The sequence below is a fragment of the Anser cygnoides genome, chromosome 2 (genome assembly GCF_040182565.1).
Source record: "Anser cygnoides isolate HZ-2024a breed goose chromosome 2, Taihu_goose_T2T_genome, whole genome shotgun sequence".
In the NCBI taxonomy this organism is placed as follows: Eukaryota; Metazoa; Chordata; class Aves; order Anseriformes; family Anatidae; genus Anser; species Anser cygnoides.
Genome location: NC_089874.1, coordinates 22,042,456 through 22,056,391, shown reverse-complemented (window position 1 = coordinate 22,056,391; position 13,936 = coordinate 22,042,456). Strand labels below are relative to the sequence as shown.

General features: G+C 40.1%; 1 protein-coding gene across 1 annotated transcript in view; it reads right to left on the bottom strand.

The window, feature by feature from the left end:
- The window catches only part of ST8SIA6 (ST8 alpha-N-acetyl-neuraminide alpha-2,8-sialyltransferase 6), a 46,740-nt gene that overhangs the window by 24,489 nt on the left and 8,315 nt on the right, over window positions 1-13,936 (bottom strand). The window contains exons 3-4 of the mRNA XM_048061691.2: window positions 11,621-11,719; window positions 5,909-5,995 (exon numbers count right to left, since the gene is read on the bottom strand). Of these exons, the coding sequence (XP_047917648.2) occupies window positions 5,909-5,995; window positions 11,621-11,719 (186 nt within the window). The remainder of the gene's footprint in view (window positions 1-5,908; window positions 5,996-11,620; window positions 11,720-13,936) is intronic.

Genomic DNA, 13,936 nt, shown 5'->3' with positions numbered 1-13,936 from the left:
CATGCAAGCTATTGTACTGTACGTGTGAAGATGACAAAGACTCTGAGGGTTCACACTGAAGAGACAATACAAAGAACCCATAAAAAATTCCTCAGTGTAGCAGCAAAATGTAAAAGGTGTAATCACAGTGAGAGGACCTCTTATCTATGGCCACTCCTGTAATCTTTTACAATGAGCAAACAATTATCTTACTGTAGTGCACTGGGGACGGTAGACCACGTTACTGATTTCTCCAGGCTTTTGTCAATCCAAGTCAATAGCATCAAAGTGCAATGAGGCATATTACAACATATTCCAATCTTTTTAAAAAGCGTGGTTAAATATATCTGGAACAGAATATGCTGAAGGGATATGCTACAGTGACAGCCCTTGAACTGTTTATAAATGAAGTAACATCATTTATGTCTAAAACAATGAAATCCAACAAGGTTGAACTTGAAACCAAGGGTGAATACATAACAAATGCAATAAAATTTTCAAACCAAAGACTATGTAAAGAGTCAACCATAAAAACATAACGAAATCCATTCCAAAATCAGTCTTCCCTTACAGGAATCCTCCAACATTTAGGAAAGTATAAAGTCTGCAAAGCAATTAAAAGATTCATTCATTTCTCCAAACTGTCGCCAATTCCTTTCTCTCGACCCAGCCTTTTTCTCTTCTGAAATGGAAATATGTCTCTGAATATATACTTCCGATTTTACATACGGTCTATCAAACACACAGCAAATGCATTCTTAAGTCACACTGTAATCTCTGAGTTTTTTCTTGTATACTGGAATGGAAGATTTCAGAGAGTACAGTGGAATTATTGATCTGTTTAGTGTTAGGAAAGCTATTGATTATGTGGTGGTGTGATCTTATGTAAGCATAAATTGACCTTGCAGGCTATTTTATTTGTGTTTCAACTGTTTCACTGCAGTACACAGCTGTGTTAAGCATTACTGTTATATATGCTAGAGTGTAACGTACTACAAATTAATCCTTCCAAGAAGCAGTGAGATTATATAATCTGCAGAAATGTTTATCACACTTTTCAGAGGAGATATTAAAGTGGAAAAAGAGTAATAGAAATTGACTGGAATAAAAAGCAGAAGAGTAAATAACAGGGCTAGGAAAATGGGTTGATCTCAACTATTTCTTTTCAAGATCTAGGGTTCTTTTTTAAAGTAGTAATGTTTCCCTAAAAAAATTAAAGGTTACAAATATTTTGGTAGCGGTGAAGCAGTCTGCTGGCTAAACTGTGGTGTAATATCAGGATTTTTAGAACCGTATTTTACGTCTAGGAGTTTCCTTTCCTCTTCATTATCAAATGCAAATAAGATTTTCAGGAATGGTATTTGCACAGGGAGGGGAGCCAGAGTCCACAGCTCACATGGGGCTATCACAGTACAACACTGCTCCTGAAGAACTGCTGTATCACTTTGCCAGGCTCCGAGCTCAGCAAGGTAGCCCAGAAATACAGTGCCCAGAGGCTGCTTTGAAACACAGCATCTGCTCAACCCTTCTCCATACCCCCCCCTCCCCCCCAGCCATTTTGAGGGCTTTTTTTTTAGCTATTTGTTAGCTTCCAGCAAAAACAGGAGTTGCAACGATTTGGAGGAACTGCAGATTATTTGCCACCATGGGAGCATAGCCCAAATGAGAATACATCAAGTCTGTAAAGCAAAGGGATGTGGAGGTGTAAAAACCAATTACAGCTTCCACCCAATTGGGTTCTGTAATTTGTTGCACTAATGAAACATTTCTTTTAAGTGGAAAACCTTTGAAGAATACTAATATAATAATTAATATTCAGGTTACCTAGGGAACCTAAGACTCTACCGACTGTAGCTAGAAGAGCCTTTGCAGAGGAAGCTACCCAACACATCTTTTTTTCTAGAGCTTTAAGAACGATGCTTCCAGGCAGCAGTGAGATTATTTCACCTCCCTTTCCCAGTTTGCATCAATCCTCTCTAATAACCAAGAAATCCGAGGCCTTGCTTTGTCTAAAACAAGTTAGAGCTGATGTAAATCTGAAAAAGGAGGAAGAAATCAGGTGAGCGTAGTAGCAAAAGGATCATGTGAAGAAGCTAGATGATTGTAGAGCCATAAAGAACAAGAGAAATAATAAAAAAGAGTACGAGAAGCACAGCTGAATTGTATAAAGGAAAGGTCTGAATAAAAACTTAAATATTTCTCTATTTGTCAGTAGCATATACATAAACGTTGGTGAAGAGTTTCCCTAAATTGCTTTTAGTAGGATGCCATTTATACCAGTAAATTAACAGCATTGCTAGGTCTTCTGCTATATGTGCACCACCTTTGCTAGCATCAAGTGCTAAGGAACTCCTTAGCAGGGGCTGACAAACAATTACATGGGGCACTCCAAATCTGAACTACATTGCTGGAGCAATGAACAACGTGCTTGCACAAGTTTCTCCAAGGTTAGCCTCAATCTAGCAGAGCTGATGTCAGCATTCCAGATACTGAATTAAATGAAGCTCTGAGAACCTGACAGAGGTTGGACAAAAATCCACCACAGAAGAGAGACTGTGGGTATGGGAGGTATTCAGCCACGTCATGGCTTGTACTTGCCTCATGATTCTTTTTGACTTTGAGAAATGCACGGGTAAATACCACACGACTGTCAAGAACCACAGACCACTGCCAGACAGATATGTAGTCTAGGAGATGTGAGCACACATGCTGGAGCAGCTTTAGAAGACAACATTTGGAAAGGGAAAAGGGCAGCTCTCTGACAATGAATGGACTCAGTTCACACAGCTGCATGGCAAAGCTGAGCTAGGTAGAGGAGGGTCAACCTGGAATCCTGCTCTCTGCTTTTTGTACAACGTCTTGGCACAAGCACTGTGGTTTGTGCAAACCAGCGCTGTCAGCTGTAGCCCTTTTGCCAAAACACAAAGACAAGTATTTCTTTCCTGTATTGCAGTTCTAATTCTTACTTCTTTTTTTTTTTTTTTTTTTTGGGTTTGATCTTCTGGGAGTTTGGCTTACAAGAAGAAATGATGTGTACTCATTGGCACACAGTGCTGTCTTCTAGGAACATAAGAGTTATTGGATTGGCTCACATATTCATTCACCCCGCTACCAGTATGATAGTAGCCAACAGCAAAAGCTGCAAAGGAAAACATAAGAAAGCTTCTTTGAGAAATTCACTACTCCTGGGGAAGCTTCTGTTGAACCTTATTAATTAGAGGTTAGTTTATGCCCTGGAGCATAAGACATTAAATCCCTTATAAATATGCATGTTCGTTCTTCAGAACTTCAGAATAATACAGAGATGTTATACAATTGACACCATGCCTGAGCAGCATGTAAGTGTTCACTCCATTTAACAGATGGGCAAACAGGGAAAGAAGTCAAGCAGCTTCTCTGCAGTCTCGTCAGCGGGCAGGCTTCTGGTGGCACTGGCAGGTGAATAATGTGACAGGCAGCTTCAAGCTCTCCTCCTGAAGGTGGCTAGCTGTATTACCTAACTCCTGCTGCACGGCCCCTCCGAGATTAATTTCCTCTCCTGCAAAATGGGTGTGTTTATCTACCCACTTAATGAGATTTTTAGAACTGAATAATATTTATATTACACAATTATTATGCATTACTGATACTACACAATGTTAGAAGAAGGAAGAGAGGCACTGCCAAGGGATTATTAAATCATTAATTTCACCACATTTCTAGAAGCTCCGTTCCCCATAGAGCTCTGTCAACGCATCTCTTCTCAGCTAGAGCATCCTTTCAAAGATAGTTCCAGGCTCTCGTGCTTAAGTCTAATAAACAAGGCTGGGAGGGCAGTAAGCACGGAGTGTATACTGATTTAGACAGTAAATTTTATACTGAATTTTTCTCTTTTTTTTTTTCCTTTAAAAGTCTGTTTTGACCAACTACTAAGAAACTGGGAGCCTTGAAAATCTCCAATATGGTCTGGGAGCAAGGATAACTGTAAAATTTTAATATCCTGTTTCCAGAAAATAACAGAGAAAATGACTCTGAAAGAAAAAAAAAAAAGAAAGAGAGAGAGAAAGAAAGAAAAGATTTATGCAAAAGCACACAGCTTTTGTATGATAATCATCAGCAATGCCTCAAACCAAAGTACCAGTCCTTGGTCATATTGATAGAACTTTTGGATGATATCAATGCAGGTCAAATTTCATACAGAGAGAAGAATACAGAATGCTGTCTTCAGAACTGCAATTACAGCACAGGTTGTTATATGTGAACTAGCCAGTACCCCAGCCAGTTTGGATGTTAAAAAGCATTGAAACCTTAACAGCAGAGTTCTTGAATGTCAAAGGAGTATCAGAGCTTATCCAGCCTGTGCTGAACCATGGGTTGAAAGAGATTTTTTTCACCTGGTGTTAGGGCTAAGTTAAAGCTGGCAAGCTCACCTCAGCGTAAATACTATCCACATGTTCTAGATGGCTTTGTGCACCCCACAGTTTGCTCTTTTGTATATTTCAAGTCTGATCACTGGTTTTATAACCCACTTTGACCACTTATGACTCACTGTCCTTGCCAGAAGGCAAAAAGATAGCATATGGAAGAGTGAGCGTCTCGTCCTTAAAGTCCAACAGCCTTATGTGAGGGTTTAGATAGAAGGTGTCATGTTCCATTCTCACAGGCCTGGAAGATGTAGAAGTTGGATCAGTGGAAGGTAGATTGTGGAAGCAATAAATAGGAAAGAAGTAAAGCTGGAACAGGGAGCAGTTACTCTGACACTGACTTGCGCACCTAGCACAGCAGAAATGGCAAATTGCTGTGAAGTGGTGGCTGAAGGAAGGAAGGTAGAGAGGTTCAGAAGGAAGAGAAGTTAAAAAAAAAAAAAGGAAGCAAAAACTCTAACTGTAGTAGTGTGAACAGCAAATGAGAGTAGTTTTATCTCGTCAACTCTGTACAAAACACCCACCTGTTCTGAACCAGAATGGACTGCTTCAACAGTTCCTTATCATGCTCTGATATCTCTGTGCATAGTTAAAGCCTGCCTGAGTTAATTGAAAGTTTCTTAGACCTTAACTGTATGTAATGTAGTACCTCGGCTTCAGGAAACACTATTAATCAGTTACAATACATACCAAACCCAGCAATTTATGTTGCACAAAAAGCTTTCCTTCCTCCTCCCCTCCTCCACCAACAAACTATTTCTTCCAGTAGCATCAAGCTGAGCATGTGGATATTAAGTTTTCAGTGCTAGTCCGTTCCAAAGAGTTGGAAGGTAGGACAGTTTAATTATTTTTAATGATCTTGATAGAATCTTTAATTCTGATCCATGTAATAATGTAATTCAAGAGAGTATTTGCCCCTGAGAAAAATAGAATTGGCACAGGGAAGCTGTTCTGTAAACACAGCATGGTGCATTTCCAAATGAATGTGGAAGCTTTTCAGGGATCTCTGTCCCTACTGAGCTTGTATTTATGTGCCATCCTGAGCAAGGACAGATGTAGTCATGTGTTTACATGCACGGGGGCCATGACAGAGTCAAACCTAATGAGTGCCTAGGGCGCTGCTGCAATAGAAGCAATAGTCTTGGGGTAAGACATAAACTGCTTCGTTACAGTCTTTACCAGGGTGCCAGTTCAGATGGATAACATCACATTACTCGTTTTCTTTAATACCGTAGGTTTTGTGTCAGGAATATTTTTAATCCATTCTAGATCAGTTAGTTAACTATTCATTATAGAGGAGATAGGTGAAATTACTTCATTTGTGTAGTTCTTTTATCTTACTCAGTTTGCACAGTTCAATTCAAATAAACAAGAAGAGTCCCAGCATCAAAAGCATAATACAAATGTATTACTGCAAATGAAGTCTGAAAGTAATACAAAATTATCTTTTCAAAATGGAAGATCTAAATTTATAGCTTGTTAGACAAGTCTAGGGTAAACAGTTTTTCTAAATGAGACAAAATTACCTGAATTTTGCAGATTCTTCTGGTCTCCTTATCCACGTGCAGTTCTGTAGCTTTTTGACTATGTGAAGATAATAATCTTCTGAATATCTAAAAAAGGCAACAACATCAAACGCTTGAATATATATATTTAGAAACAGTCTCTAAAACATTCAAATGATGCATGTATTAATAATAATGCGCATGGTGCATATATAATAGTTTGCTTTTAGAACTCCATGACCTATTTTATTTCCATAATTTGTAACAGTACTGTCCTCATTTAATTAGCAGTGACCTATTAAACATTGGTTCTTAATATTGACGTTCTAATGAACTTTTCTTTTCAGAAACTTTCAAATTACTCTGGTTTCAAATGTAAGTATTCAAGCATAAATATCTTGAAGTTATTAGATGCCTCAAAAATTATCTCTCGTGTAAAAGTCCAAAATAATACAAACCCCCTGTTTCTTGTATTTGCTGTTTTAAACTTCAAAGCTGTTTTGACATGTGCCTCTTGAAAGCAAAGACTAAAATTACACTTTTTATGCGTTTTCCTTCATTCACCTTATCCAGTCCCCAAAGCTCAATTCAGTCATCTAAGACCATAAACCAATATTTACAGATATAAGGTTTCCTTTGGACTATCTTTTAAATAACAATAAAAAAAAGTGTTTTACATCAACCAGCACTAAGCACCAGAGGGGTACATGTACCCAAAGAGTTTTCTGCTCTTTTTATGGGTTGTTTCAAGACATTTAAATTTGTCCGTATGTGAAATACAGCAGACCGTGTAGCCAAAAAGAATTGTGACATTTCTTCCCTTTCAGGTTCAATGTTAACTCTCCCATTTGTGCTTGGTTCCTACTAGGTTTTTAAAAACAACGACTCTGACTTAAAAGGAGGACTGGGCAGATGGAATAGGAGATGACGTGGATGTCAAGGCTGCAAATTCTATGTGACTCATGTCTCCAGCAAATATCTACCTTGTACCATTCTAGCAAAAATGGCTTAGTGTTGGCCCAAAACCAAATGATCATGAGTTTATTTAACCTGGAACTTAGACGTGTGTATTTCAAACAACCTTAAAACAAACGTGGGAAGGCATGAAACCTCACTTGTTTTTAAATGGAGCATGAGAACTGATAAAAAGGAAAACAAAAAGGCAATGATGGCTTGCAACAGAAGAGCACTCAACAACCCGAAAGCTTCCTTCTCTCTCCACGTTCAACATGCTATTAGTATCACAGCTTTATGGTAAACATTTGAAAGGTAGAACCCTTTTCGTTTGTTTGCTTCATGAAAGTACTGCTGCTGATAGAGTTAACCGGTTTGTCTACCCCAGAGTAAAATGACTTTCCACATGGCAAAAGAAATGAAACTTTCACAGAGGAATTCTTCTTTAGAATTGGTCTTTGGCTCAAATTTGCACCTGTGACAACATGCGTGACTTTCACTGTCTACACAAACATTACCAGACACAGAAAACACCTAAGGAACGAAATCATTGTGACCAAACGGATTTTACCGAGCCCTTCCACAACTATAAGAGAGCAGGAAGAAATGTGCAGAAGCGGGAGCAGAGTGCAACTAGTTTCATTGGAGCTGTGGCCAACCTGAGCTGGTGCAGTACCTTCCTCCTCCTTCCAGTCCAACTCCATGTCTGCTGTCTCCCTTGTGCCATGGCTGGCACTGACTTGACGCCACCTCTGTTTTGTTTTTACCAGCTTTTGCCCTGGCCAAATGTCTCCCTAGGCCACTTTAAGTCACTACCATGGCAAAAAATAAACGAATAAATAAATAAAAAGTAATCCAGAAGTAAAAAAATAAAAATAAATGCTAATAATAAAAAAGCATATATATTTTCTTCTGCTTTAGTGTCTTAAACTGCATCAGGAAAGACCCCATCACACACCATTGCCAGTATAAGCAAGAAGTGACAGGAGCAGAGGAACTGGGAACGAGGCCTTCCTATTTTGGCAGCTGCCTGCTGGTACGTTGCGTTAGCAGCCTCGCAACTGCAGCCACAGCACATGGAGCTGGTTTCTTGCTGAAGCAGCTCCCCGAACTGGCTCGTCCGTGGGGTCAGAGGAGTGTCAGCAGGAGCACGGGGCAGGCCAGGCAGCGTGTGAGCAGGGCAGGGTGGGATAGAAGCAGAGGATCAGAACAGCCTATGCCGGTGTTGACTCACTCATCTAGTTTTGTTCCTTAAGGCTAAACAATAAATATATCTTAGATGTTGGGACTTAACGTAAAAAAACAAACAAACAAAAAAAAATAATAGGATAACAGAGTGTGAAAATTTACTTAGGCTATCATTATCTAGGAGAAAAAATATAGGGAAAGGAAAGCAAATTGTAGCCTAAAGACATCTGTAAGATGAAAATAAGAGTCAGAAACAAATAGGAAAATTACCAGGAAGAAATGGCATGGACTGACAAGTTATTAGCAAGTTACAGGGAAACATTTCATGAGGATTAAAATTAAAGCATCATCCACAGTGCTAGTATTAAGGCCTCATGAGAAACACAGGCCTGTCAGAAACTGTGAGGGCCTTCTGATAGCTGTAACAGAAACTGTACAGCTGCACCTAGGGTAAAAACACCTATCAATGCAAGGACTTTGCTGCCTTTCCTCTGCTCTGTGCTGGATGGAAATCCCTTGCTCAGAGGTGTCCAGGAGCTCACTAAGAAGCCACCGCTCCCAAGTCCTTACGGGATGGAGCAAAGCCTCTGTTCGCCCTGTGCACCCAGTTCTGCTCCTCCCGTGACTTACAGAGACGCCACGGCCTGTCAGACCTCATCTTTGCCAGAGCTGGCACAGCACCACAAGCATCAGAGATATCTCAGCAGCAAATCCCGGGGGACAGGAGCTCTGTGAGGCAGCTGCCACATCTGCCCGCAGCAACGTAAGGCGTCCGTTCCGTTCAGTTCCATGAAATGAACTCTACTTGAACGCAGACAATATTCCCATAGATTAATTTTTTTTTTTAAAGACTCAAAACGATGCTCTGGGATTTGCAGCAGCTGGGTTTACAGCCCAGAAAGCTTTGTTTTCCTCTCAGAAAGCCTATTTTAGCATTTCCTGCTCTAAAGGAGCCTCAGGGACACGCTCCAATGGAATCAGTCCAGGAAGGCCATCAAGATATTATTTCATGGCTCCGCTGTAACCTAGACAGTCCTTTTCTCCACTGTTTCATTTTAAAGAGCTGGAACAATACCTATATTTCCACTGGCACCTGGAAACTTAGAGTATATGTTTGGCGATGCTAAAATATCTTTATTATTAAGATAAAAAAATCTCAGTTAAATTGAACTCTAACAATATGTGGACGAGACAGTAATTACAGTGCTGAGAATAGCGAAAGAAACGTGTTCGTCCAAGTTTTGTCTGCCACCTGCATCCTAGCCATTATAAAAATTTGCTGTTGTAGGAAACTCACTTACACTGTATGAGTCTTGCTGGCAAATAACACCTGAAAGGGGTTGTTTCTGCCTAGTATTCATCAGGTACACATTGGCCTTCTATGTTAAACGCCGTGGTTAACGCGGAATTATTACGCATAGTTGAGGCACTGACAAAGTACCTTCTAATTTTTGGCAGCTATCTAAAAGAAAACAGCAGGGACAGCATTGCTGACATAGTAGGGACACAACAGGTAAAATGTCAGAGCAGACAGACAGATGCAGCCCCACTGGTTACTCACTAGAACTAATATCTACTTGAAAAAAAAAATAAAATCTATTTGAATTAGCAGGAAAATTGAGCAGCAGACGTGAAAAAGGGAGAACTTCCTATTTGGCAGCTTACATTCAAGAAAGAAACAAAACCAAAAAAAAAATCAGAAAAAAAACACAAGAGAAATGGAGGATCTCTTGTGCCTTTGGAGACTTTAATACTATAAAAACAACTACCGGTTTTTAAAGCCCTTGGGAGACTATGCACAGGGCTTGCTCTAGAATGAAAATGGAAAGCTGCCAGCAGAACACAGCATTTCAAGCTCTTTATCACCACCAGCACATACCTGTTATAATAATACTTCCCACTTACATAGCATTTTTTACTATCACATCATCTGACAAGCTCTAAACTAGGAAATTTTTCCAGTCTCTGCCAGCTCAAGAGGCCAGAGAGTCCAGAACATCCCTGAAAGTCTCAAGCTGCAATGTAAAGCATTTCTACACCGTGCCCGTGGGTCACACATTGAAAAAGCAGCCAACATCCAGCAGCTCCTCCCAGTGAAGGGCAATGAGTTGCAATGTTCATTGCCCAAAGCAATGCTTTGCTCTTTTGTTCCAAACACCAGTTGCTCTTCCCACCTGCCCATTAGATGGCTCACCTCCTTTTTCTTTAGCCACAAAATAAAGGTCTGGTACTTCCTCACATTTCTCCTATAAACTCAGCTTCAAAATGTTCTGCATGTAAAAAGCAAGTCCGCTTTCCTGCAGCCTCTACAACTTTGTAATACACAGGATAAAACCACTATCTATACCACCATAGCTGGATTTGGGAGCCAATATAGTGACTGCTTGTGCTTCTCTTGGCATTGAACAGGCACTTCAGCTATATTCTTTGCCCTCTGTTTGCCCACCTCTGTTTCAGCTCTCACTAGCAGTGGAATGGTAGCATAGTACCATAGTACCACCTTTCAGAAGAGTAAAACTTCAATGATAGTGTTGCTGATGAGATGGAACAGTGGTGGGAGAAAAGGTTATAGAGGAGGAAAAAAAAAAGAATTGAAATAGTAAAGGCAAAATGCTGGTAATATGGTGACTTAAAAATGGGTGGAAGATCTTAAACTGCAATGAGAAAGTGAAGAGGGGGCAGAAAACACAGGAGAGCATTTAAAATTATGATTCAATGGTTCTTTATTTTTTATGTTAAGGAAAATTTTGACTTCCCCAGTCCTTTGAATGGGGAAAAGCACATAATTATTTTTAGCAGAGTTTTTGTTTCTCATTCCATTCCACTTCTCTTCACAAATGAAGAAGAAAAAAAAACCTTCCAATTTTAAAGACATCATAGCACATAATTAATTTTAAGCTGGCACTTGGTCCAGATAGAACGCTCTTCTTACTCGCAATGTTTTATTTATTGCTGCAACCTTATTGGCACCATGTTACATGTCAAAAGTAATGGGCTGCTTCTCCCACCTCCACTTCAGCAAGTGGGAAGGAATTTGAGCAGGGCTGATAGCAAAGATTTTTTTCCATGTCAGGGAAAGGCAGAACAGCAAGTGGAAACCAGAAATGGAATTTTGTTTGTTTTGATGTATCTAAAATTGAATAATTAGTTTCCTGTGCACTAGTTATTATAATAATGACAGCAATTAATTAAGAACTTTTTATACTAGTACATTTCTATACTTAATCTAGTGAATATGCTGAAAAGAACTATTAACTAAGGTTGCTCATAGCGGGAGTGTTCACCGATCAGGAAGAAGACATTCAAGAATGAAATTATGCCTCACAGATTCTGGTCTACCTTTTTGTAAATATCTTGTAAAAAATGAGAATGAGAAATCTTGTTGACTTACATTGTGAATTAAAAAAAAAATCCAACCTAGAATAAATATAACTTGTCAAAGAAAAAATGCAAGCAAACATTTGTTAAACCATTTCGGTTTCCTGTTGTGCTGTTCCACACTAATATCATCAAGAATTATGTAAAAGAGGAGGACAATCTTTTAGCCTTTTATTTAAAACAAACAAAGCAGAAAGCACAGCAAACACCTACCTTTTCTTCTTGATTGATGATGATAAAATATTGTCCTGGATCGCCTTACACTTTGAAGCCTGTTCAAACTGGTAAATTCCATTTTTATTAGCAGTTGTTCTGTTAAAAAAGTGGGGTGGGAGAAAAAGCAACATACTTTAAAAGAAAGAACATATTCTGACAGGCCCGTTGCATTTACTTTGCTGTGACAATAAGATTAATAACTGTTAATTTAGCTGAAAACATTACCAAAGCAATCTTATTCATCTCTATTGTGAGGCTCTTGTATAAAAGGAGAGTTTGCTGCTAGTGACTATAACATATTAGATTCCTTAAAGAAACTCTATTTCATAGTCTGAATTATATTTTCTGCTTTACACTGTAATCAGAAAAATGTAATTAAAAAATAAATGAAACAGGAAGCCTCTTGAACATTATGAAGATATTTAAAATATTCGTCATTAAAATATTCCAGCGGATGTGATTTCCTAAAGCTGTTGATGAAATGCAATATTCAGAGCCAATATAATATATATAGGAAACACCACAGGTGAAGTGGATCATTTTACTTAGACGTTAACTTATTGACTCGAGCTTAATATTTCCTTCCTTGTTTATTCTTTATTTACACAGTGAGAATAAATATTTGTAAAAGGAACCAATGCAAGTGCCAGACAGTGATCTTTAACTCCTGTTGCCTTATTTTCACCAAAGTCTTGTGTGGTCCTCTTGCTTTAGCAGTCCTGCCAGACTGAGCTGTAAATTAGTAAATGCCTGAAATACCACGGTCTTATTTCATTCACCTCAGTTCACCATGTACCTAGGTTTAATCTCATACAATCACCCTCCTCCTTCATCAACCTTCTGCTGTCCATATTATCACTTATCATGATGTTCCTTCCTCCGTCATTTTTATTTTCACTGTTCCTCACCATCTTTCCACCTGCCTCATTCCTCTTGGTTTCCTTCCACTGACTCACTACTTACAGAGCACTTGGACACTGCAGCCTATTTACCCAAACCAAAATTAGAAATACAGGAGACACAGGGTGCTGTGTCATTCATTCCTGGCTGGGATTTGCAGCAGTGAACAGACCCCATGCTGTTCCTGGAAGCACAAGGGTCTTCCTGCTTCGTACACATCATGGTCTGCTTCTCTTCATCCTTCTTTTACTAACATGGACCAGAACTATTTTGGCTTCACCTGTTAAAAAACTGAGGCCAGAGCTGGTTGCCCTAGACCACGTCCAGGTAGCCTTTGAAGATCTCCAAGAAGAGAAACTCCACAGCCTCTCTGGGCAACCGGTGCCAGTGCTTCGTCACCCACACAGCACAGGAGTGCTTCCTGATGCTAAGAGAGAACCTCCTGTGAAAGAGCCTGGCTCCACCTTCCGTACACCCTCCTTTCAGATACTTACATACATTGAGATATCCCAGAGCCTTCCCTTCTTAAACAAAATCTTAAACAAATGCTAGCAGTGTGCCCAGGTGGCCAAGAAGACCAACGGCACCCTGGCTTGTACCAGGAACAGTGCAGCCAGCGGGACCAGGGAGGTGATCGTCCCCCTGTACTCAGCTCTGGTGAGGCCACACCTCGAGTGCTGTGTTCACCTTTGGGCCCCTCACTACAAGAAGGACATCGAGGCCCTGGAGCGTGTCCAGAGAAGGGCTACAAAGCTGGTGAAGGGCCTGGAGCACAAGTCCTGTGAGGAGCAGCTGAGGGAACTGGGGATGTTTAGCCTGGAGAAGAGGAGGCTCAGGGGAGACCTCATTGCTCTCTGCAACTGCCTGAAAGGAAGCTGTGGGTCGGCCTCTTCTCACAGGTAACTAGTGATAGGACTAGAGGGAATGGCCTCAAGTTGTGCCAGGGGAGGTTTGGTTTGGAAATTAGAAGAAATTTCTTCTCAGAAAGAGCAGTCAGGCATTGCGACGGGTTGCCCATGGAGGTGGTGGAGTCACCATCCCTGGGGGTGTTCAAGGAAACATTGGACCTGGTGCTTAGGGACATGGTTTAGTGGGTGACATTGGTAGTAGGGTGATGGTTGGAGCAGATGATCCTGAAGGTCTTTTCCAACCTTCATGATTCTATGAAATGGGAAGAAGTCTGACTGAAGAAGAAAGAACAGAATAAATGCTTGTTTATTTTGCTACTAAACTGACTGGCATTTTCATAGGTACAGCACAGGAGAAAAAGGAATAAAGCATCTTCTTTTCCTCTTTCCATTGCCCATAAATGGGGAGAAATTCACCCAAGCAGTAGGCTGCAAAGGAGAGATATCAGCTCTCCCCCTTTAATTCCACCATCAGGAAGTTCTTCCCACTTTATGCCCACTGCCC